Source organism: Wolffia australiana, chromosome 14 (assembly GCF_029677425.1).
Source record: "Wolffia australiana isolate 7733 chromosome 14, ASM2967742v1".
NCBI lineage: Eukaryota > Viridiplantae > Streptophyta > Magnoliopsida > Alismatales > Araceae > Wolffia > Wolffia australiana.
This window is the reverse complement of record NC_135848.1, coordinates 14,317,102-14,342,636: the sequence shown is the minus strand read 5'-3', so window position 1 is coordinate 14,342,636 and position 25,535 is coordinate 14,317,102. Positions and strand designations below refer to the sequence as shown.

Sequence of the window (25,535 nt, the reverse complement as noted above, 5' to 3'; positions counted from 1 at the left end):
TTAATTTTGGTCCACGCAGGAGCTACCAAGTGGCATTTCCAATTATTGTATTGAATACATTTCGTTTGTAAATTTTGCCATTGCTGAAGGGCCTTCTTATTTAACCATAGTTTCAGATAGGCTAATGTGCATTTTTGTTTTTTATGAAATTTTAGTTCTGATTGGTCCATATTAGATCAGTGGTTTCTCATAAAATTAAATTGTCTTGATCAAGTTAAATAATAATGAATCAGGCCCTAGTTTGTGTGGGTTGTTGTCCGGTATCTTAAACAATATGAAATGGTCCTTTTCTCCCATTATTCAGAAATTGGTGAATTCTGATTTTGAATAAGGTGATATATTTTAAATGAGCATCAACAGTTTTTAACAAAAATTGGAGATATTATGTCTTTAGCTGACCTGCTAGAATTTTCCTTTTGTTTTATGAGGGTACCCTATAGTCAACAGTACTTTTCTTACATAATAATTTCACTCATAAGTTCTAAATGTTCCAAATTCATCAGAAAAGTTATAAATAGTAGTATGCACTTTTTTCTCTAAGTTTCGTCATGAAATTCTCAGAAATCATGATAAGGAAGTGGATATGTATGCATTAGAATGTGGGTTTAAGGGTTTATTTATGTGAGAAAGATAAACTCACTTTCTCCTAAATTAATGCAGATATGATGCGATTTGATAATATTTAAGAATAAATTCAAATTGCATGTTATGGTATGACAATTGCTTTTTATTGTTCTCTCTCTCTCTTGTAATTACTCAATCAACATTTCCTCAAAGATTCAATGAGCCCATCATTATTTCTTCAACGAGTAGAATGTCACAAGATTCATCCTTCTGGTTCAAACTACATTCAGGCATGCATCATAATGACATCTTACTGTAACAATAGTTGCAACGGTCATCACTGAAAGAGCTAGCTTATCTCTGGAGTTCAAAAGATGAGCCATTTAATAGAGAAGCACAAGAGAAATCTACTGAAGTAAGAACTCAAAAGAAGAAAGCAAAAAATTAAACAGAGTATCCAAGCCTGCCAAAGAGTATAGTGCATGCCTGTATGTAGGGTACCTATAACAATAAGCTCAAAAGTAGCGGCATGGGACTAAATAGGGATGTCTAACTAAGAGAAGGAAACCATGTTGCACAGCACTGTTGATAGATATGCAAGAGTGATCAAACAGTCATACATAGGTAATAAGTGGTGTGTCTGACTGATATGAAACCTCTGAAAGTCATTCAACTATGCAAAATAACGATCACATGAAAATATATTTAAATCCAAAGATACAAAATGGTAAGCATCTTATCAGGAAATTAGTTCTAAATAAGACGATATTATGATGCTACCACCGTTATTTTCCTTTGGACAGAGCCCATATGTCCCTATGGTTAGCTGCAGGGGGAGACCACTTTAGTGTTTCCTTGTGAAATTTTCCTCTTCACGTTATGACATTTTAGAAGGTTTTTAACTGTTCCTCATGGGATTCTTCATCATAGAATTTGAGCACATATCAGTAGTTGGGTCAATATCAATGAGTCACTTTCATGATAGAAAACTGTGACTGATTTTACATGATGGAAGTTGATGATGATGCCGATGGCTGATGTTATTCAACGTTGTCAAATGTCATTTTCAGTACACTCTGGTAAAGAAATGTTGACTCTATCAACTTCACGTTGGCGTGGTCGACCCCTCATTGACGTTGACAAGGATGGAAAATTTTAAAATTTCCCAGTGTGTGAAGATGATGCTGCCATTAACATCATCATCATCAAGAGTCGCCTGACCCCACTTCATTCATTTATTAATCCTGATAATTATTATATTAAAAGACATCAAAGACAGAAGTTTTGAACTTAACTTGCATGAAGCCCATCTATCTTGTGGGTAAACTTTTGGGGGCCAAATTTAACAATGCACCCACCTTGATCTTGTTCAGCAAGTCAAGCAGTCTCCGCAATTGGGATGGTAGTCTTTGACTATATTAGAGTTTGAGGGAGAAATAGTGGGGTTTGGCTGTTGAGAAAGAACACCATGCACTATATTCCCAAGAGAATTTAAAGAGTCGGCCATGCTTGGGTGCACGCCAGCACAACCTGGGTAATCTGACAGTTATTTCATCAGCAATGGCACATCCAAATTGCATTGTTGTCTCTCCAGACATGCAGCTGGAATGTTGTTTCCGCTTCTCTACTTCAACATCACGTGTGCCCACAGTTGGTTTTTCTTGGTGTAGTGTGTGCATGTGGGACTTTGGCAAAAGATGGATTCCAATGCCGCCTACAGATTTGGAACCCTCTGGTAGCATCTGGAGGTTGTGATACTATGCATAAAGTCTCCCTACCTCCCGTTGGCATCACTTCTGGTCAGCCATGCTTCGCATAAACTCTCTCATCAACTCTACCTAAGTTCTCATCTAAGACCAGGATGTGAGTCACTGCTCAAACATTGTGCATAAGGAGTGCAATTAGTATGAGCATGCCCACCAACAGCTCTAGGACATACCCACCACATATGCAGCAAAATATTGGTGGCCACCACTGGCAAGAGCACGCACATCAATGACACTCTTGAAGACTTTTAATAAGATGCCTCGTCCATGTGGGATACTGCCACAAGCTTGCCTTGATGTCTCCTTGCCATCGTGACCAAAGCTGCCAAGTTTCACACCCGCAAGCGCCCTTGGCCCCTGTATGATAGTGGTAATGCTAGTGTAGATACTAAGGGCAAAGACACTTGCATGGAACCCAAACAGATTGGGGGCCTCACACTATTGCTTTGGGACGCTTACGACAAAATATGCAGGTAATGTAAACTTTAATTACAGTATCCATCATCATAGTGTTTCCTTACCTCTTATCAATATTTAAAATTTAATTACAATATCCTTCTCTCTTTATCTCTTTCTTTATATATCTTCAAGATCTAAGTGTGTTCTCATGATGGTGCTGATAAAAGGATGTGGTGAGGCTAAATAAGTTTGGTAATCATGTTAGTTTGTTTATAATCCTCATTATCTTCTAGATTCATTCACATCCAAACACACTTCCACAAGTTTAAATTCTCTAAACTCTAGGCTTGTTGGACAAATGACTGGTGAACGTTTTGGATTGATGGAACGAGACTAAATAGCATCTGTTCAGTCATTTGTCCTCAACACTTAATCTTTTCCAGATCCTCATTATTTCCTGATTTCTTATTGTTGCCATTTCATCATCAGTCTCATTCTATCATTGGTGCATGTTGCAAAATTTAGCATATGATGAATTTAAAGATGATGACATTTATGCGATAGACGGTCTACTCTCCCACCTGAAATCCACTTGTACACTCGATTCCTATTTCCTAAACATGGTTGATTGAGGGGTAGGAAGAGTATGAGAAGATCTAAAAAAGCAGTTCATCAAGATTCAGGAAGTGATCAACTATGCAATGCAATAACAAGAGAGATGATCATTTCATCCACTGAAAAAGAGTGCCATCCAAAAACAAGATCAGATTCCTCATGTTAAAGAGGGAATCCAAAAGCTGGTAATATTAGATCCTGAGAATGAGAAAATCCATTAAAACAGGTAATCCGCAAAGGATAGCATCACACCCATAAACATTGAGAAGACGACATGGCAATGATCTTTCGATGCCTTCATAAGGAATAGGGGAAGCCTACCTCATCGGGATGGCATTGACAGTGGGTAGCAAAGGTGTGGTGAATGCCAGAAACAAGGACGCAGTCATAAAGAGCTCAACGAGTGATTGTCATCATCCCATCATTACACAAAAATTCTAGAGAAAATTTACATTTATAATTTTTTTAAAAAAAAATTAGTTATTTGATCTCGACCACTATAATGTTATCTTTCTTCCTGTTTCTTTCACTCTCTCCTACTCGTTAAATTCTGATCCTATTCTTGTTTTATCTCAGGTTCCACTGTAGAGAGGTGTTAAGGCAAGAGAGCCAAAGTTTCCCTGATATGTTTGAAGATATCATCTATAAAATTGGGGGTAGTTTTATGAATTGTTTTCATTTTTCACCTGAGTTACTGTGTGCTTTAGAAATAGATATCTGAAAGTAGACAAAAAATGTAAATTCAAATATGATCTTTATGAAAAACAAAGCATCCTTCATGCATGATGGAAGAGTTTTCTTTGACCTTTTATTGAGATCTTTGTCTTGAATCCTCAATGAAAAAAATTATATACAGTTAAAGAAATGCTCCATCTTTCAAGAATTTCCAGTTGAAGGGTTTTATCATGGCTTCCTCCAATGCTGATTTTGGATATGTTAGTAGAACTACAACCTATTTGATGTACCAGATAAAGTCTCCTTCCTTTAATTTTGTTCCCTTTGATTTTCAGTCATTTCATTTGTTTTTAAATTCAAAATTTTATTCTTGAGTGCAGTCAAGTTTAGCCAACATGCTGCCCCATCATGATTAAAATGAGAAACTGCATCAATCAGTTTAAGTTGTGAATGATCATATGTCAAGTCCTGTTAGGCATAGTCAAAGCACGTGGAAGGCATCCAGATCAAAAATCTCTGAGTTGGAAACTTGAAGTTTATAAAGTGTGTCATGGCATAAACTCAATGAACAAAACATACATCTAATGAAGCAAATCCAAAAATGCAAATCTATTTTTGTAAAATTCACATGCAGTTCATTAAACCTAGTTGTGAACCATTCAATGACTAAACAATACAACACTAGTGTCACAAGAGATGATGAGAAGTAAAAGATTCTATGATTTATCATTCACAATTTACTTCCATGCACATTTTCTGGCTCATATGGATTTCAATAAACCTGAAGATTTAGAGTGAATCCTCATAAAGATGCATGGGCAATGGAAAATTGAAGAGACTAGAAGGAGAATGTACATACATTTGAAGGTGATAAAGTCTCCTTAAATATGGTGGATGCTTGGAGAATGGAGAACGGATATGCTCTTTTGAGTGTAACAGTCTAGTTGATTAACATTAAATGAAAACTTCCAGAGAAGATCCATGGCGTATGTAAGCTTAAAGATGAATATGATGGGGAGATGATGATCTGAATTGTTAAGGAAATAGTACACGATTTCAAATTTCAGTGAAAGGTCTGATGTGTTATTTGGTGTCTAGACTACAGTTTATATATAATGTTCACCATCTATTTACATATGTCATGCATGTATTACGTCTAGAAATTTATTGTTCTAACATACATACTAAGTGTTTATGGCTTAAATGAATAGAGAAAAATCAGTGTAGAAATAAGAGTGATATCCCATTGGCATTTCATATTGACTTGGCATGAACTTTCTTTTCAATGCGTTAGCTCAAGCTCATGTAGTTGTAAAAGTAATCTATCCGAAGGATAAAAACACATGTCTCACCCTCGCCCTCGCCCTTGGTGGCGTGTTTGCCGTCGGAAAGTAAAATCGCTATCTCTCTGTACTCGGTGGCGGCGGCGGGGTGGGGGGGGGCAGAGAGATGATGGCCGGTTCGTCAATTCTTCGAAGGAGATCGAAGATGACCAAGATCGTCTGCGTGAATTGGCAAGCTGAGAGATTCCAAGCCGCTTTTGCCCATCCAGTCGACGGCAAGAGCCTCTCGAGATCAAAGGCAGTGGTCCGCCGCTCCTTCCCTTCCGCCACCACTCGAGGTGAGTACACTTCGGCATTCTCTGGCTGATTCCGAAGTATCGAGTACAGAACGAAGAACAACACGCAGAGGCCGAGATTGATGCCAACGGAGGTAAACAGCGCCGCAAGAATCATCGCGAAGAGAATTTCAATCTAACGAACAAATTCCCAGCAGATGATACAAAAAAAACCTGATTCGACAAAAAACAGATCATTAATCCGAGTTAAGGCACGCCGTCGGCGTCCGATCGTCCCGCCAAATCAGGCTCACCGCTCCAATTTCTCCTGCGACAGCACTCCGCAGAGAAATCAAGCATCAAACACGCCAGATCACGACGTCTAAAATCGAGAATCAACCACTCGGAAATCACAACACAATTCAAACATCGTCACATCCAAAACAAACGAAATAAATTTAAAAGACAAATAGAACCTTAGGCCTCACTTCTAGTGGTGAAATTAAGATAGAAATGAGTATTGGGCAAAACACTAACTTTTGCTACATGAGAAATGTTTAATGCTGCTTGATATATTAGAAACCTTGAAGTCTAGGATATCCTTAGTAATTTTTACCAAGAGAATATATTGAGAAAATTCAAATCAACATTCAAGAGATCACACAAACCATGTTATCACTTCTGTTCACAGCCAAGTGGTTTTGTTTCTTAAGGAATCTTGATCACCCTTGAAAATTTTCTCCCACACTCTTGTAGAACAAGAATGGATGAAATAAATTTGATACTCTAAGCCTCTAACTATCACATCCATTTTATTTGATACCAAGAGTTTGGAGGGCGAGGATTACTTGATTTCTAGCTTGGATCCCTCCATCCCATTTGATCACAGCCTTTCAAATTCAAATTGTGGATTAGTTCCAGAATTTGTGCCTTTACTTGACGCAGTTCTTAAGGAAGTTTTAATATCTTTCAGAGTGGGTTCTTGTGTATTGGGCATCTTCTTATTATGTAAATATGGCTTGGGTTTCTCCTTCCCTCCCATTTGTATCCCAAATTCACCATTGTATTTACCAAAATACTGTTTTTCAATTAAAACTCCAAGGAGATGAGAGAAATCCATTTTACTCTAAGGAGTTAAGTGGGGTTAGTCTCAAAAGTCAATAAAATATAAAGAATAGACTTAGAAAAATAAATCATAAAACTCTAATTTTATCCTTCAATGGTGAGTAATTATAGTGAAATTTAAAAAAATGTGGTAAAAAAGGTATAAAATCATAATTTTATTGATCTAATTTGATGTTATCACTTCACCTCAGAAGAAGGCAAACTATGTCTAGATGTAAAAGAATATTGTAACTTTTGACACCAACAAAGTCTAGTTGGACAGTTCAACGAAATGGAACGTGACATCTAATATGCTGCTTGTGCCATAGAGAAAAGGGAAATGCGTGTCCAAATGATATCTTCAAGTGCTAAGAATTAGACCTTTGAAATTGATGAGTGGGCTCTCTTGGAAAATTTCTGAAACATTTGGAGAATTTTGTTGAGATAAAGATGGTATCGACACACCCCAATGGTGTCTTGAACCAGTTCAACATGGAGGATATTTTTGTGTGATGGAGATGTTGGGAAATGAGAAGAGAGAGTACATTTGAGCTACATGCAAGGCCATGAAGTATAAGTTATACACATATGCAGCTATTATTGACCACATGAAGGCATAAAATCTTGAACAATCCATAGGCCATCAACAAAGCTTAATCTTATTGACCCTCAAAGCCATCTGGAGATTGTTGCATATGTGAGACATTGTCTCTAGCGCTCATTTTTTCATGATGTTCAACCCACTCTAGTTGGAAGTCAAAATTCCAAAAGGTAGTCATCAACATAGTCCTTCACTGATTCCTAAGATGATCAAGCTTGCAAAAACTGGTGTCAAAATTGAGCTCTAAAGCAGAACCCACACATGATCTTGAGGGTTATGTCACAAATCCTTCAATCAGGGATAACGAGAACCCTCTGCAATGATGGATGGGCACCATAGTACTATATTATCTACATGTAGCAAAATTTAGCAATGTGGAGTGTATCAACCTATCATGTACGTTGCATTATTGTATGTGTCCCACAACTTCACCTTGAGAGGAAACTTATGGTTCTTGAAACAAGAACGTGAGCAATGTACTAATTTTTATTCAATTGTTGAGCCTATTTATTCTATGGGAGATCTAATTTTAATTTATATCTAAATAAAATTTTATTGTTTCTTGCAACCTCCTATGAGCAAGGCTCAAACATCTAGAATTCTCAACCAGTCCTAGAACTAAGATGTTGTTCAGAAGTTTACCTCATCATTTTACTTTTTGGAGTGTGAGACATGCTTTCACATATCAATTTGTAATCACTTCATGTAGATAAAAAATAAATATCCGTTCGAATAGTCTAGTTTTTTCTGTCAATGACAATGAGCATATTTAATATGCTTGTCAACCCCACTGTTTTCACTTGTCATCCCCCTCATTGGTGGATGTCATTCTCATCATCAATGATTATCATTCCTATCATTCAAGCTCATTATACCCGTTATCGATGATCATCATCCTAATCATTAAGGATCCTCGTCCCAGTTTTCAACAATCATCATCCTTGTCATCCATTGTCCTAGTTGGTTGTCAACGACTGTTGTCCCCATTCTCAACAATTGTCATCATCTCTATCGCCAAATGTTATTGCCCACATCGTAGATGATGGTCCTGCTCCTCGTCTCACGCTAAGAAGGTTATTGATGAAAGCCAATTACAATGGTATTTTAATGTCATTGTAAATTTAATTTGCCTAAATTAAATAAAATTTTATTTATGTAAATTCACTCAAATATATGTAAAGTCGGAGTGAGGTTGTTTCCACAGGGACTACATAATATATCAATAGCGGATACCTGTAGAGTTGAACTCGAGTTTCTCTTGGAATCAAACAGACATTTCCTCAATCAAAGATGTTCATAGACTAGTTTTCAATCAAATAAAGCAAGAAAAAGAACCAAATCCGCCATGAATTGAAGAAGAGGGGGTGACGACACTGATCGCCACTCCTTAGAATCAATTATAATTCCCCCTCTCTTCTTTGTGTTTTCACAGTTTCTTCTCTGCCTAAACCTTTTCTGATGCCTTCTGAAATCAACTAAGACATGGCAGAGCTGTCACAACTCTAAAACACCAACTCCAAGCCCTGAAGGGTCTCCGTTGTTGCCTCTTCTTCCTCTGTTGGTCAGTTGACATGGATGACATTGGGGATGATGACGAATTAATTTGCCCCTTTTCGTTCAATCCCTAGGAAAATTGGTGAACAGTTGTGATTTAGACCCACTCACTATGGTATGCCCTCTTTTTGTCACATGATTGGCCACATTATTATTTGTGTTAGTGCATTACACTCCAATTTTCTGTTCACATGTTTCTGCCATCCGCATTAATGACAGTAGCCAATCATAATTTTGGGAAAAAAAGAAAAACGAGTTAATAAAGTAAAAATGATCTCACTGTCCAATCTTCCTTAACAAGATCAGACATTCACGATTATGTCTGCTCATTTAGGATGACATGATATGACATGGGGTGTAGGCTGAGTCAGCTCGAAGTTCGAACATATTTTTTTCCAATTTCTGAAGGTCGCGGCCCAATGGGCCACAATCCATTTTGTAGTTTGTTGGCGCGCCCCAGTGAAGAGCTGTAAACAATGTGTTTGACATTATCCCATATTGATAATCTAAAAAGTGAAACATGTATATAAAGTTAAACTAAGGATACTGTCTAAATAAATGAAACACTTCCCCTCTTGCGTGCATCTGTCTCCATTCCATCTATGGGCTCTTTCTAAGCTTGTTGGGCTCTATTGTTAAGTGCCTAGGTGGTGGTGCTTGTCAGTTGTGGGTGGGCTTGAGCACTCCCACACTTGTCTGCTTATGGGTGGCTTGAGTGCTGCCATTGCTGGTGCATGGCTTCTCTAAACAACCCATTTTTTACCTTCATCTCTGTAATAAATATTTACACTAACATGAATACTTGAATTCCTTTAATTTCAAATGTCGAAACATGATTTGGATGAAAATAATTGAGCTTGTATTATATGTAATTAAAATATTTTGTTGAATCATGATAAATTATTTAAGTCCTGAATGGTGAATTTGAATTAAAATGGAGCTAATATAATTCAAATAATGCAAAAGATGCTCTTAAGATAGGTGAATTTCCATGCCTCATTTTGGATTCCTCAGTTGTCACTTACTTTAGTTTCATTTTTAACATTTATCCACAATTGCACCGCCCAAGACATCATGAATCATCATACCTCATTCGTTATGTCATTTCTATCATCATTTATGTGTCATCTTTCATCTTGGATGGTTGACAACTCATTTAGTTTAGTCATCTCTCAATCGCTTCAGACTATGACAAATGATGAACTTCGACAAAATGAATGACATAACAAATGTGTTATTATCCTTATAATAGATGATGGTGATGATCCTCATATGCATATAAGAGTCTCATCACTTATTTTATGTTTTGTTTTAAATATTTATCCACAACTGCATCCTCAAAGATGTCATGAATTATCCTACATCATCTGTTCTGTCATTTCTATCATTCGTCATGTGTCATCTTTTATGGAGGACTGAAACCATTTAGTCGAGTCCTTTGTCCATCACTTCGGACGATGAAAAATACTGAAGTTGGACAAAACAAATGTTAGAACAACTTTGAAGGAAACATTTAGTTCATTCCGGCTCGTTGGCAGCTGTTATCCCTGTTGTCAATGAACGCCATCACCACCCGAGTCTAGAGTCATCATCTCCATAATCAATTGTTGTTGTCTTTATTGTAGATGTTGGTCATGCTCCTAGTCTCCCTCTAAGAGAATCGTCACTAGTAAATTTTTTATTTTTATTATTTATCCACAATTGCATGATCCAAAATGTTGATCATCCTACATCATGTTTTGCCCTTCGACAGAACAAATGAGAAATGAAAAATGATGAACTTTGACAGAACGAATTGACAGAACAACTTCGACTCAAACAGTTAGTTTTTTAACTGTCCTTGTCTCTCTCGTCGACTGCTGTTGTCCCCAGACGTATTCAAATTCATGCATACAATTTATCACTTTGAAGGTTATATGTTATCTATATTATGGATTTAGCATACATATTTATTGATATGTGGTTAATCAATTCCATTTCATGCCTCAACTCACATATTATATAAACTTTTCTATTTTTATGAAATTAGCTTGATTATGAGAATGAATACAACCTAAAGATGCTAAGTAAAAATATATAAATAATGATTACTAAAGAAAAGGAAAGAGAAAAAAGGGAGGGGTGTGGCCTAGAAGGAGTGGCCAGGCAGCACCATAGGCACAGCCGCGGTTGCCCATGCTAAGGCAGTAGTAACCTAAGACCAAGGCTGTAGCCACAGAAGAAGAGAATAGACCACATCACAGCTATGATGGTATAGAATATCAACCCCATCACACCACACCACACACCTAAGTTCCTTTGCTTTCTTTCTTCTGTTCATCCGTTTAAATTCACATTTCATATTGTTTTGACACTTATATGCCAGTCATGAATTTTAAACCTTTCTATATGGGATTGCAATAACTGGAATTTTCAGAAGAATGGGGGCCAAGCCAGGGCAAATATAAAAATTTAACTAAGCACGTGGGCTACCACATGCATATATCATACATAGAAGTAAAATTTCACATTTCACATGACCCAGGCCCAAGCCCTTTGCATCATGGTTTTTCCTTAAAATCATTCTGTTAATCCTGACCATTTATCTTCTTATATAAGATGGAATGACCTAATTTCAGTTTACATATTATAATATCTTTCTCCTTCTTATAGGTGATAGATCATCGACGGTGCTAACGCGGAGCAATGATGCATTACCATCTGAAAATCGGAACTGATGTGGAAGGTGCTGACTGAGAGAGGAGCAACATAACTTTAGAGGGTCGATGGTTAGGATTTAATGTTAGCCGTTGAACCGTTCAAGACATGATCAAATGGTTGAGGGACAATATCATCCTATCCTACTCTTCATCGCCATCTACATCATCAGCGACCAGATTCTGACAATGAGAGGGCAGATCTTCAGCCATTCCCCACTGAAAATCAGCAGAGAGTGGTCCCATATTGACAATTAAGCTTCTTGGAGCATTTCTGACCTATAAAATATGTTTTAATTTCAATGTTCATCTTTTTCACTGAGTTTGAATTTGAACATTGAAATTGAAATGGGGGAAGATCTGCCTCCTTCTGTTCATTTTCTCTCGATTCTTTTGATTAGTGGTGGTGACAAGGACGTGGCCGAACGAAAAATCTTTGAGAGACTGATGGACGTAGAGCTCTGGAGGATGACATTGTCCATCAGTTGAGCTCTGAAGTTGACAACAAACAATCCACATGGCAACAATGCCTGGTAATTCATGAATCATATTCATTTAAGTTGTACATGAATAAAAAACAAAGGAACATAAAAAATAGTTATTAATAATCATATAAAAACTATTTTGGTCTTTCAGGCATTGCCTCGAATAATTGATCTGCATTGCTTCCCAAAAAATTAAATCAAGTTTTTAGAATATTTCTATTCCAATTAAAATCTTTAAAAATACCTAACCATCATAAATGTTAGATATCTTATTCTATTGATTCTCTGGTTATAAAAGCCCAAAAATCATTTGTGTTCTGTATAAAAACACAATGTAATTACTCTCCTTCAATCAGGCATTTCAATGAACACTTTATACTCGGTTTTTAAAAATATTGTTCAGAATTTTCTACTAAAAATTGACTTCAAAAAAATTGATAAAAATTACCTTAATTCTCTAATCTATATATATTCTCATAGTACAAATATCCAGCTTCGACAAAAAATCAGTTGAGGATATTATCTTATAAAAACATATATAAGCTCACTCTTTCTAGTAGTCATTTCTACAAACATCTAGTGATGATCTTGATTTTCTTCAATTACTGTTGTATTTTCTTTGTTTCTTGCTAAACTTTATTCCCCCAAAACATCTCTTTAAATTCCATTTAACCATATTCAGAAATATCTTCCCATATTTTCTTATCTGAAATTCAAATAATAATAATCATAAAATTACATATTGATATTATTATCCTGGAAATTTTTATCTGAGTCTTGTAGCTCATTAAGTAATTCTAACTCTAAGACCCAATCCCTGTGGAAACGATCTTACTCTCTGCTGTAAATCTTTGAGTGATATTAAAAAATCAAAAATATTATTTGATAGAAGTGGATTGATAACAAGGACATTAACACACCCGTTTTTTTACTATATCAAATTATTAATGAACATCATCCCCTCCGTCGGCGAATGTCATTGTCAATTGTAATCGTCCTTGTCATAGGTGATAGTCATGTCTCCCTTTAAGAGTGCCGTCACTTATTTAATTTTGTATTTTTAATATTCACCCACTATTTCCTCATCCGAGATGTCTTCAATCATCATACCTCATTTTTTCTATCACTGTAACCATCAGTCATCTGTCATCTTTGATGGATGACTGAAATCATCTAGCCGAGTCATCTATCCATCGCTTTAGACGAACAACTGATGAACTTGGGCAGAACAAATGACAGAACAAATGTGTGGTTTTCCTGGTCGTAGGTGATGGTCATGCTCCTCGTCTCTGTCTAAGAGTGTCATCACTTATTTTAATTTTTATTTTTTAATATTTACCCCCAATTGCCTCATCTAAAACATCATTTATCGTCCTGTGTCATTTCTTCTAGGGTTTGACGGTCCCGGTCTGGTCTGGATTTTTAGCAAAAACCTAAATCTTACCTATACTTCGGTCTGGTTCTGGTCCATTCTTATTCAGTCCCAGTCCAGTCTGGACAAGTCCCGGTCTGGTCAGGTTGCCTAGTCAATTTAAAAGTCAAAGTATATGAAATGTATGTTCATGGTTATGTTAAATATCCTCTACATCAAGAGGGTGCCCACGGATGGTCAAATATACAGCGGCTACGCTGAACTCACCAGAAACCTCACTGGCGAGTTGGATTTGATATTTTTAGAATTTTATAAAAATATTAAGTTAATTAATAGTTCACTTCTGGTTCCCGTCTAGTTTGTCCCTTCGACCTACAAATGGAAGACCTATGGTCCCCGTTCGGTCTAGTCAAACCGGTCCTCGGTCCCAAATGTCCAACCCTAATTTTTTCGGTCATTTCTATCGTCAGTCATCTGTCATATTTTATGGACGACTGAAATGATTTAGGTTGATCATCTCCTCATGGTTTCAGTCTTTCAGATGATGAAAAACGATGAACTGGGACGAAACCAATTTTGCAAGTTGATCAGTCTACGGCCCCAGCATGAAGAAATTTCAGGTCAACTTCATTAAATAAAGTAATAAAAATAGTGATTCTTCCTTCAACCCCTAATCCTTTTGTTATCTAATACCAATATCCTTATCTTCTCAGCAGTTATCCAGCACATTGCTGATTATCCAGTATCAATATCCATACTTGTTGGAATATATCAGACCCCATGAAAATACTGATATCTATAGCTGATTGATTTTGCCGTTCTTCTCTCTTCTTCTCTCTTCTATCTCTCCGAACTGTAACTACAGGAAGAAAATGGAGAAGAAGAGCTTCTTCTACTCTCCCCACAGCGGCGTATACACATCTCCGTTCCAGCCAGTACAAATCCCCACCGACCCATCTCTCTCCATGATCAGCTTCCTCCTCAGAAACGCCTCTCACTACCCAGATCGAGTCGCCATCGCCGATTCCGACTCCGGCAACTCTATAACCTTCGGCGAGCTCCAACCCGCCATTACCCAGATCGCCGTTGCGTTGTCCAAGCTCGGCGTTTCAAAGGGCGATATCATCCTCATCTTCTCTCCCAATTGCACCGAATTCCCTCTCTGCTTCTTCGCCATCATCTTCCTCGGCGCCATCGCTACGACTGTCAACCCGCTCTACACCGTCGCCGAGCTCTCCAAGCAAGCGGCCGACTCCGGCGCGAAGATGGTCATCACCGTGCCGGATCTCTTCCCCAAAGTTAAAAAATTCCGCCTACCCACCATTCTTCTCGGCAATTCCAAGCTACCCATGAAGGAATTCGGCGAAACCCACGTCGATTATCTCCAAGAATCGCTGATTTCCGTCGGGAAATCGCCGGAATTCGTTCCTCCGCCGGTCAAGCAGACGGATTTAGTCGCTCTTCTCTACTCGTCAGGAACGACGGGAGCCAATAAAGGGGTTGAATTGACTCATAGGAACTTCATAGCTGCTTCGATGATGGTCACCAGAGAGCAAGATCTTAGGGGGCAGGCTCCGCACGTTTGCCTCTGTTTTCTGCCCATGTTTCACATTTTTGGGCTATCGATCATTACCTTTGCGCAGTTGCAGAGGGGGAACACGGTTGTATCAATGGGGAAGTTTGATTTGGGGATGATGATGCGGACTGTGGAGAGGTTTAGAGTTTCGATGATGTTGCTGGTGCCTCCTGTGTTGATCGCTTTGGCCAAGCAGGGGAAGGTGAGCAATTACGATCTGTCTTCCCTTCGAAGGATCCTCAGCGGCGCAGCTCCTTTGACGAAGGATATCATGGAGGAGGCTTCAGCTGTTCTAACTGGCGTTGAGATTGCCCAGGTTGGTGGGCTTCTCCTTCTCTATCTCTCTTTCCCTTCTTATACATCTCTCTCTCTCTGTGCATGTCTATGTACCTCTCTAATTCACTCTGTCTGTCTCTATATCTTGCAATCTTCCACTCTCTCTGCGTCTTTCTCTTGCTTTACAGCTTATCTATATGTCTATGTATCTCTCTCTCCATTGTCTGTCAATCTATCTATGAATCTCTCTCTAATCTTTCCATACCCATCTCGCTCTCTCCCCATGTCTGTCGATAGATGTCTCTTTCCCACTCTGTCTGCCTGTCTGTATCTCTATCTCCTCCCATGTCTGTCTGCTTATCTGGATATCTCTATCCCTCTATCTTTTCCTGTCTGTATGTCTCTCTCGTCCCATGTCTGTCTGCTTATCTACATATCGCTATCCCTCTATTTTTTTCTGTCTGTATGCCTCTCTCCTCCCATGTCTGTCCATACTTTTGATCTCTCTCCCTTCTCTGTCTGTACCCAATATATCTCCCTCTCCCTCTGTCTGTTTCTGTCCGATCTCTCTCTCTTCTCTGTCCATACCTTTTATCTGTCTCTCTTCTCCGTATGTACACATTTTATCTGTCTCTTCCTCTATTTGTTTCTGTCTGTATCTCTCTCTCTCTCTCTCTCTCTCTCTCTTCTCTGTCCATACCTTTTATCTGTCTCTCTTCTCTGTATGTACACATTTTATCTGTCTCTTCCTCTGTTTGTTTCTGTCTGTATCTCTCTCTCTCTTCTATGTGCATAGCTTTATCTCCCTCCCTTCTCTGTCTGTAACCATTATATCTTTCTCTCCCCTCTTTGTTCTGTCTGTACCCCCCTCTCTCACTCCTTGTCTCTTTGTATGCTGATGTATATATATGTCCTTTGTCTCACTCTCTGTCTCTCTATTTCGGTCTTGGAAAATGGTAAAAATTTGGAATTTCTTTTGAGCGTAGGGGTATGGCTTGACGGAATCCTGTGGGATAATCTCTGTGGAAGTACCCGAGGAAGGCCCACGGCAGTATGGCTCAGTTGGGTTTCTTGTTCCTGGAATCGAAGCCAAGGTGATCCATGTCGAGACAGGATCGCCCTTGCCCCCTGATCAATTCGGTGAACTCTGTTTTCGTGGGGAGAATCTCATGCGAGGTCGGCTCCAATTTAAGTTCTTATCGATTCTTCGCAGTTTGATTTTTATTGAACTCTTACTGAAATTGGAAGATGGACTTTCCCCTCTTTCTTTCTTGCTTAGTTGAGATTATATCCTATTAATTGAAATTTTGTTTTCTGCTGATTAATATTTTGTTCAGTGGTTGCTTACCTGATTAATTTGTTGACTTTTTTATCTGAGACATTATTACTATCCCTTTTTTCCTGTTTTTATGGTGTTCATTTATAGATTTCTTATTTATCTAATTGTGAATAACTTCTGGATAGATAAGTTGTTATAATCTAACTTATATGATACTTTTTTGGTATGTTGAAAGATGATGAATTCATCATCCTCATCGAAATCCATGCAGATCATCATCGTCATGCTGGATGTTAAGATAGAGGGAGAGTCACACTGAGGGGGAAAATATTATTTGAATTATATCTGTCATCCATCGTCATCTTGTCATCAGCTTCAAGGACGCCGATTGCTAGACAGCATTCTTTCTGTTCACTTCCCTATTTTTAAAGAATGTTTTTGAATCTCCATCACTGATTTATTTGAAATATCTGATGTTTTTCTAACTTAATCCTTATTTTTGTGATTCATTTAGAAACTTTGTTCTTTGTTAACTCATCTCATCCAATGGTGGATTTTTACTTGTCAGCATTTTACTCTGTTGATAATTTGAATTTTGACTAAATTTTCAGGTTATTTCAAGAATCCCCAGGCCACAAGGTCAACCGTGGATGAAGATGGATGGCTTCACACTGGGGATCTTGGGTACTTTAATGAGAAGGGCGAGCTTTTTGTGGTTGACCGCATAAAGGAATTAATTAAATACAAAGGATTTCAGGTAAGAAAAATTTTGTTTTAGCAAAAAAATTATATTTTTAACGGAAGTTTGGTTACAAACAGTGCATCAAAGGGGCTTTCTTTCATTAATGACTCAAAAAACTTGAAAGACATTTTTATGGTTTAAAAAGGATTACATTTTATTATTACCTGGGCGTCTTTCATGTGAACAAGAAAACAATACTTCTTAATAATGAAATGAATGAGATTACAGGGTTTTATAGGGAGCCCTAATGGGCTGACTAGAGATAGGGCCCTTAATGGGCTAACAGGAGAGAGAAAAATAAAGAAACGTCATAATCATATCAACACTCCCCCTCAAGCTGGAGCGTGGATGTTTTCCACACCCAGCTTGGAACAAAGCTCCTCAAACCTAGGGGCATGAAGCACTTTGGTGAATATATCTGCAAGTTGTTCAGCGGACGGAACATATGGCGTGCAAAAATCTCCCGATCCAAGTTTCTCTTTGATGAAATGGCGATCGATCTCAATGTGCTTTGTACGATCATGCTGAACGGGGTCATGAGCAATGCTAATCGCCGATTTGTTGTCGCAGAACAGCTGGACAGGGGAGATAACTGGACACCGCAGCTCACAAAGAAGCTGGGTAATCCAAAGTGCTTCACACAGACCATGCGCAAGGGCACGAAACTCCGCTTCAGCACTTGATTGGGAGACCACTTTCTGCTTCTTGCTCCTCCAAGTAATCAGATTGCCGCCCAAGAAGGTGCAATATCCAGATGTGGACCGACAATCAACCACAGAGCCAGCATAATCTGTGTCGGTGTAGACTTCGAGACGCAGGCTGGTATGGCGACGAAACAATAGTCCACGGCCAATGGTGCCCTTCAGGAAACGGAGGAGACGATGAGCAGCATGAAAATGGCTCCTGTGAGGAGTCTGCATAAACTGACTCAGAACACCCACTGAATATGCAATGTCCGGACAAGTGTGGGTGAGATAAATCAGTTTGCCCACAAGTCTTCTATATGGTCCAGGCTCAGCAAGCTCCTCATCCGCATCGGCACCAAGTCGATGGTTCGCATCAATCGGTGTCGAAGCATGCTTGGAGTCCTCCTTTCCAAGCTCACAGAGAAGGTCCACCGTATACTTTCTCTGACAAATAAAGATCCCGCTCGAAGAATATGCCACCTCTATACCAAGAAATTACCTCAACGGGCCAAGATGGCGAATAGCAAATTCTGACGAAAGATACATAGCCAGCTCCGTAATGGTCGCCGTATCATCACCCGTAAAAATGATGTCATCCACGTACACAAGAAGAATAGCGACTCCCCCTGACGTGGAATGGCGGTAGAAGAGGGTGTGATCTCCATTACACTGACGGTATCCACGGCGCTTCATGGCCATCGTGAAACGACCAAACCACGCTCGAGGAGATTGCTTCAAGCCATATAGTGTTTTCTTCAGGCGACAGACAACAGACTTTGGAGACAACGGCACTAAGGAAGTGTAGCCAGGAGGTAATGCCATGTAGATCTCCTCAGTCAAATCACCATGCAGAAAAGCGTTCTTCACATCATATTGCTGCAAAATCCAGCCACGATCCGCAGCAAGGGCCAATAAGATCCGCACCGTATTCAGCTTGGCGACGGGGGCAAATGTCTCCTGATAATCAATGCCATGCTTCTGAGTAAACCCTTGCGCCACAACCCGGGCTTTGTGCCTCTCAATAGAACCGTCGGAATTATGCTTCACAGCATACACCCAACGGCTACCCACTAGATGCTTCCCGGCCGGTAGAGGAACCAGATCCCACGTCTCATTTTGAGCAAGAGCATGAAGCTCCTCCGCCATAGCCTGACGCCAATGCGGAAACGAAAGGGCAATGTCCACCGTCTTTGGAAGGGAAGTGGCATCAAGTGAGGTGAGAAGGGCATGATAGGATGGTGAGAGACGGTGAGATGAGATGGATGCCTCTAATGGATAGAGAGGAGAAGAACGAGACGAGGGCAGCACGGCTAATGAGGAGGTTTCTGGAGGGGTGGAGGAAGAGGGAGGCGGGACAGCTGGAGAAGAAGAAGCAACCCGAGGTTTTCGACGAGCAAGAGTAATACCGTAGCGTTTTTCAGGCGGGCAGCGACGTATAGGAAGCGGTGGAATCGAAGAAGTTTCGGCAGAAGAGGGGAATTCAGCAGCAGGGACAGGAGGAGTCTCCACAGGAGGGACTGAGACGGCGGCCGGAGACGGGTTGGGAGGCACAATCTGTGGAGGAGCAACAGGAGGAGACACTTCTGTCGGGGCCGGCAAAGAGGGACTAGAGACGGATGACGGAGGAGATGGTGGAGGAAGAATTAGGAATTCAAGTGGATCGGATGGAGATGTGGACGATGGTGGTTCTGGAGAAGAGGAGGAATAGTAGGGAAGAAATTCATCAAACGTGGCATCTTTGGTGACGACAAACCGACAAGAGGGTGGATGATAGCATAAATACCCTTTTTGGGTGGAAGAATAACCAACAAACACACATTTGATAGCACGAGGATCCAGTTTATCACGACCAAGTTGATGGTTAGGCGCATAGCAGACACATCCAAATACACGAGGGGTGAGATTAGTTCAGAGAGAGAGAGTGGGAAAGACATGCTGAAGACGGTCAATAGGAGTGGAATAGTCAAGCACTCGAGACGGAAGGCGGTTGAGGAGATGGATGGCGGTGGAGACGGCTTCCCCCCAAAAATACTTGGGCACATGCATATGGAAGAGAAGGCTCCGAGTCATGTCAAAGATGTGGCGGAATTTTCTTTCGGCAACGCCATTTTGCTGGGGTGTATAAGGGCAAGAGGTTTCATGGATAATGCCTTTGTCTCGAAAGAAAGTGTTTAACGAAGTGTTAACGTAGTTTTTAGCATTGTCGGAGCGGAAGCAACGAATCGATGTAGAAAATTGAGTTTGGACAAGTGAGTAGAATTGAGGAATGACACGTGATATCTCCGATTTGTTCTTTAAGAAATATGCCCACGTGAAACGAGTTGCATCGTCAATGAAGATGCATAGCCATCGAGAGCCGGAAGTGCTGTGAATAGGGGATGGTCCCCACACATCGGTGTGAATAAGGGAGAATGGGGTCAAAGAATGAGAAGAAGAAATAGGATACGTAGTGCGATGATGTTTCGCAATTCGACAAGCATTACAAACAAAACGGTCCACAGAATGGCCTTGAAAAAGTTTGGGGAAAAGACGATAAAGAGTAGCAAAAGAAGGATGGCCGAGACGTCGATGAAGAAGCCACAAACGCTCGTGGGAAGTCGAAAGGGAAACTGCCGCAACAGCAACAGCAAAAGAAGTCGAACGAGGTCGAACAAGATAGAGCCCCTCATGCTCCTCAGCAATGGAAATCGTCCTCCCCGACACCTTATCACGATAAAAACATGAAGTAGGAGAGAATGTAAGGTCTTGGTTCAAGTCGCGAACAAGGCTAGATAAGGAGAGAAGATGATGAGTAAGATGTGGAACATGAAGAACTTTAGGTAGATGCATAGAAGAGGAAATAGCCACACGTCCAATACCCGCCACGGTGAGAAGATCGCCGGAGGCTGTTTTGACTTTGGAGGATCCAGGGACGGGTTCATAAGTCACAAAGGCTCTTGGATTAGGAGTCATGTGGGCGGTGGCACCAGAATCAAGGAGCCAAGTAGAAGAGAAAGGAGAATGGCCAGAAGGGGATGGAGGTGTAGGAAGACCGGTGGACATACCTGCGTGGGCCAAGGAGCATGATCCCACGACTGGAGGATCCAGCAATTGGCGTAGACGTTCCATTTCTTCCGGAGTAAAGCTGGTGGGCGAGGGCGGGAGAAGACCATATGGCATAGGTACTTGACCCGGAGTAGGCACGGGACCGGCAGCAGGTGCGACAGTAGCAAGGTTACTCTGCTGCATGCGTTTCCGTTGAAGCTTGTAGCACGTCTCCTTAGAGTGACCTCGCTTCTTGCAATAATTGCAAAACAGCGAAGGATCACCCTTCGGAGAATCCTCCGTCCGAGCAGTCTGACCACGCGGCAAAGAACTGGGTGGTGTAGTCGTCGATGGGCGTGCAGACGAAGAGGACTGAGCTACAAGTGCCGAAGCCGAGTTCTGGGCCTGCTGAAAGCGAGATTCTTCAACCCTCACACTGCGGAGCGCATCCTTGAAGGTAGGACCAGTCTCCCGATGTATAAGCTGAGCCCGTACCGCTTCATATTCCGGGTTCAGTCCCATAAGAAACTGGAAAACCCGAAGTTGAAGAGTATATTTGCGGTCCACCGAATGATGGTCGGGCGGCATGTAGTGGTCAATCTCATTCCACAACAAAATGAGCTCCGTACTGTACTCCATGATAGACCGGTCTCCTTGACGTAGGTTGGCGGCCCGATGCACCAATTCGTACAGAGTCGCAATGTTGTGCTTCTTGGAGTGGCTCTCGAGTGCCGCTTCCCAGACCGCCCGAGCCGACTCTAGAGACAGGAATTCACCTTTAACACTGGGTGAAATACTGTCCAAGAGCCAGCGATGAACTACCCCCTCAACGTCCAGCCAGTCATAATACTTGGGATCGGTCCGGGGAGGTCCGTCTTCTAGAAGATGGCGCATGAGACGCCCCTTTAAAGTGATCTGGACGTACTGGCGACATTGCAGAAGATTAAATCCAGTAAACATACCATCCGGAGGCATCCTAGGCAGAGAGAATGGCCCAGGAGAGGACGACCAATTCCCGGGCTCAAGAGGCACTACAGCTGCATGTGGCGTAGATACCGGCGTCGAGTCTGGCGTAACAGTAGAGGTCTGGGCTTCTGGCGAATCAGCAGCAAACGGATTCGTCATTGTAGAATCCGGTGGCTCAATCAGAGTAGATCACAATCAGAAGGTGCTGAACCAGCCACAAGAAACAACTGCACCGAGCGGTGGGATCTGCAAGAGCTGATGGCTCGACTGAGGCAGATACACGGCGCGGCGGATGCGGCTCGCGGCACGGACCGAGGCAGGTCGATGCGGACCGAAGCACGCGGCTGTGCGCGGCTGGCTGCTGCGCGCGCCGGGAGGCTTCGGGCGGCGGGCGACCGTGCGCGGCTGGCAGCTGCGCACAGCGGGCGGCTGCTCACGCCGGGCGGCTGGCTGCTGGGCGTGGCGAACTGCTGCACGCGACCCCCGGTGCAGGATACAGCGGACGGCGATGGACCGGAGAGCGAGATCAGGCGGTCGTGAGAACCGCCAGAGATCAGAGCGCAAGGTCAAGCCCAGGAAACCCAGATTAGGGTTAGGGTTAGGGCTCTAATACCATGTGAACAAGAAAACAATACTTCTTAATAATGAAATGAATGAGATTACAGGGTTTTATAGGGAGCCCTAATGGGCTGACTAGAGATAGGGCCCTTAATGGGCTAACAGGAGAGAGAAAAATAAAGAAACGTAATAATCATATCAACACATATTATACCGGATTATATTAAGTAGCCAAGGCGGTAGAGAGAGTCCTCTTCTGTATTTTTTACTTAGAGCACTTTCTGAATCCCTTATCAGGTTGCCCCTGCCGAGCTGGAAGGCTTGCTTCTATCTCATACAGAGATTCTAGATGCTGTTGTGATCCCGTGAGGAGATCTCTCTCACTATCCTCATATCATTCTGTCGCTCATTTTTTCTTTCTTTCCCTTCATCTTTCCTCTCAATGTTACTAAGATTTCGCTCTCAATGACGCTCTCTTAAACTCCTTGTTTCCAAATTTAAATCTGTTTTCGTTCTAGGCATGCCCCTTTTCCATAAGTACTAATATCTCTCTCTCTCCCCCCCCCTCTCTCTCTTACTCACTCGCTCTCTTTCTGTCTCTCGGCCTTTTTCTCTCTCTCTGTCTCTCTCTCTTGCTCTTGCCTGCTCGCTCTCTCTCTCTCTATATATATATACACACACTCATGTTTATGTTTGCTCTTTCATACGCATGTATCCTAATTCTGCTCTCCCCCAGTCAATCTCTCTTTCTAGTTCTCTCTCTCTCTCTCTATAACTTTCTCAAAAAATTATGATACCAAGTCTGCAGGTAATTGACCCTTGAAATCGCCTTCAGGTTTCCGGATACTGAAGCAGGGGAGGTCCCCATTGCATATGTTGTCCGATCCACAAACAGCTCGTTGTCTGAAGCTGATGTGCAGAAGTTCATTGCAGATCAGGTATGGTGTCACCAACCCATACCTATCCATAAACTTTAATGTACTTAAAAGTGGAAATTATTATTGAAATGGGCTGAGTATGATGATCAGGAGTGATTTGACAGTCTAACCTCTCCCATGTTTTGTGTGTATGAACAGGTTGCGTCTTTCAAGAGGCTGAGGCAGGTGAGTTTTGTTGAAAGTGTGCCCAGGTCAGCTTCGGGGAAGATCCTCCGGAGGTTGCTAATTGACAAGGTCAGGTCAAGGCAATGATTTTTTATTTGGAAAATCTATTGCCTCTCTTCTTGAATATGTATTGCGTTTGTATGGCGCTTTGAAATTTCAAAGCTCAATGGTAATATGAAAATTCATAGGTCATTATTCCTCTACAAGAATGAGTTGAATGAGAAGTACTCCGGTGTGATTCTATTTAGTTGGCGAAGGTTTATCAGTAAAAGAGAAAATTTCTAAATTACGATTCTAATCCTCCCCAACTATCCAATTCTGTTTTCCTGTGAAATTTCCTTGTCGTTTTTCATTTATTTCAGTTCAAGATTTTTCCTGGTTTTTTTTAATTCAATTTCCTTCTTAATTTTGTCAATATTATGAATAAAAAATTTATAACAAATTGCTTTTCCGCAGAAATGACCTCTAGCTTTGAGTAATCCTAATTTAGCTTCAATTTTCACTCCCTGATTTTTTTTCTGTGTTTTTATCAAAACTTCTGATTTGAGCAAAAATGATCCCAAAATTGCTTTGAAATTAGTTGGAAAGATTACTAGTTGGGAATGTCAACGTTTACATTAAGGGAATGCAAATTACTTCATCTTTCTCCTTTAAATCATACCTCATTTTGGGGAATTATCCTTCAATTTTATTTACAACAGAACTCTGCAGCGAGTGTTGGGCTAGGAAATCAAATAGAAAATCAAATGACGTGTTTACTCTGCTAGACTCTGTAAATGCATTTGTCTTCTCTTGTCTCTGCACAAAGAAAAAATGTTTTGTACTTGAGATGCATCATTGTGCACGTAAATATGGGGCAGAACAAGAATTAGGCTAAAAGATCAGCCCTTGTGGAAACTATCATACCATTTGAAACTTCTGACTGATAATTGATTATTCACAAAATAATAAGTAACTTCCTTTGGTTTGAAATTTTTATTTTGAAAACATTCAAATATATCTTGGAAAAAAATAAACACACTCAACATCCTGAATTTTAGACAAAATGATATCGAACTGACCTTTTGGAAATATTCTCTTCACAGTTTTCACCTTTTTGGAAATATTTCAACTAAGTATGGATTGTATACATTTACCCAAGAAGTGACCTACAACTTCTAGCCATTTTTATACATAATATGAATATTTTATCCTATTTTAAATAAAAAAGAATTTTAAGTAAGATGTAAAATGCATTTAGAATTATTTAATTTTTAGAAATAAATGTTTTCAAATTGAAAACTAAGCTCTATTGACTTACTAAGGTTCCTCGTGAAATATGTTGACTTACCAAGGTGTGCTTCAATATCAAAACTGAATGAAGATTCAATCTTCACAACTCTTTAACCTCAATATTTAAATTGATTTAATTCTCAGATTTCAGCTTTCATCACTATTGGCATTGGTATTATATTTTCATTTTTTCTCCAAAAATTGTCAAGATTATTATTTGATATTCCTGGGTGTTTCATATCTTAAGTAGGCTGAAGTATCTTATTTACATATTTCTAAATAATTAATAGAATGAGTTGATGAATCGATCCAATAAATAATTGTGATATTTTTTACCAGCTTTTCTTTGTTTTGTATGACCAATTATTATTTTGAAAAATTATTGGGCTGCTCTAGAGCCCCAGGCCAGACTTAGTTGACATTTTTTTACCCAAGGTCAGCACTTGAGCCATATGAAGGTAAACTCATAGGGCCACATGGGCTGGAAGTGGGCTGGGATAGGTAAAGCAGATCAGATTTGACCAACCGACTTAATAGTCCACAAACTCTATGTAGCAATAACTCAATTGGGCATTGGTCAGATAATTACAAATGGGGGGCGGGTTATGTAGTGATTAATTATATAAGTGTTAGTTGATAGTTACTGAAAATTTACTGCAATATC

The 25,535-nt window shown here is 40.3% G+C and overlaps 1 protein-coding gene across 2 annotated transcripts; it reads left to right on the top strand.

Annotated features, from left to right (window-relative positions):
• Positions 1 to 14,172: 14,172 nt before the first annotated feature.
• Positions 14,173 to 23,791, top strand: LOC144711828 (AMP-dependent synthetase and ligase family protein). 2 transcript variants are annotated; one of them, XM_078585911.1, is made up of 6 exons: positions 14,173 to 15,281; positions 16,228 to 16,417; positions 17,132 to 17,277; positions 22,794 to 22,861; positions 23,332 to 23,434; positions 23,573 to 23,791. In XM_078585911.1, the coding sequence occupies exons 1-6, from the start codon at positions 14,262 to 14,264 to the stop codon at positions 23,684 to 23,686; spliced, it is 1,641 nt and encodes a 546-aa protein (XP_078442037.1). In that variant the 5' UTR covers positions 14,173 to 14,261; the 3' UTR covers positions 23,687 to 23,791. The 2 variants fall into 2 exon arrangements, 1 of the variants encoding a protein (XP_078442037.1); XR_013583667.1 differs by lacking the exon at positions 22,794 to 22,861.
• The last annotated feature ends 1,744 nt before the right edge of the window (positions 23,792 to 25,535 follow it).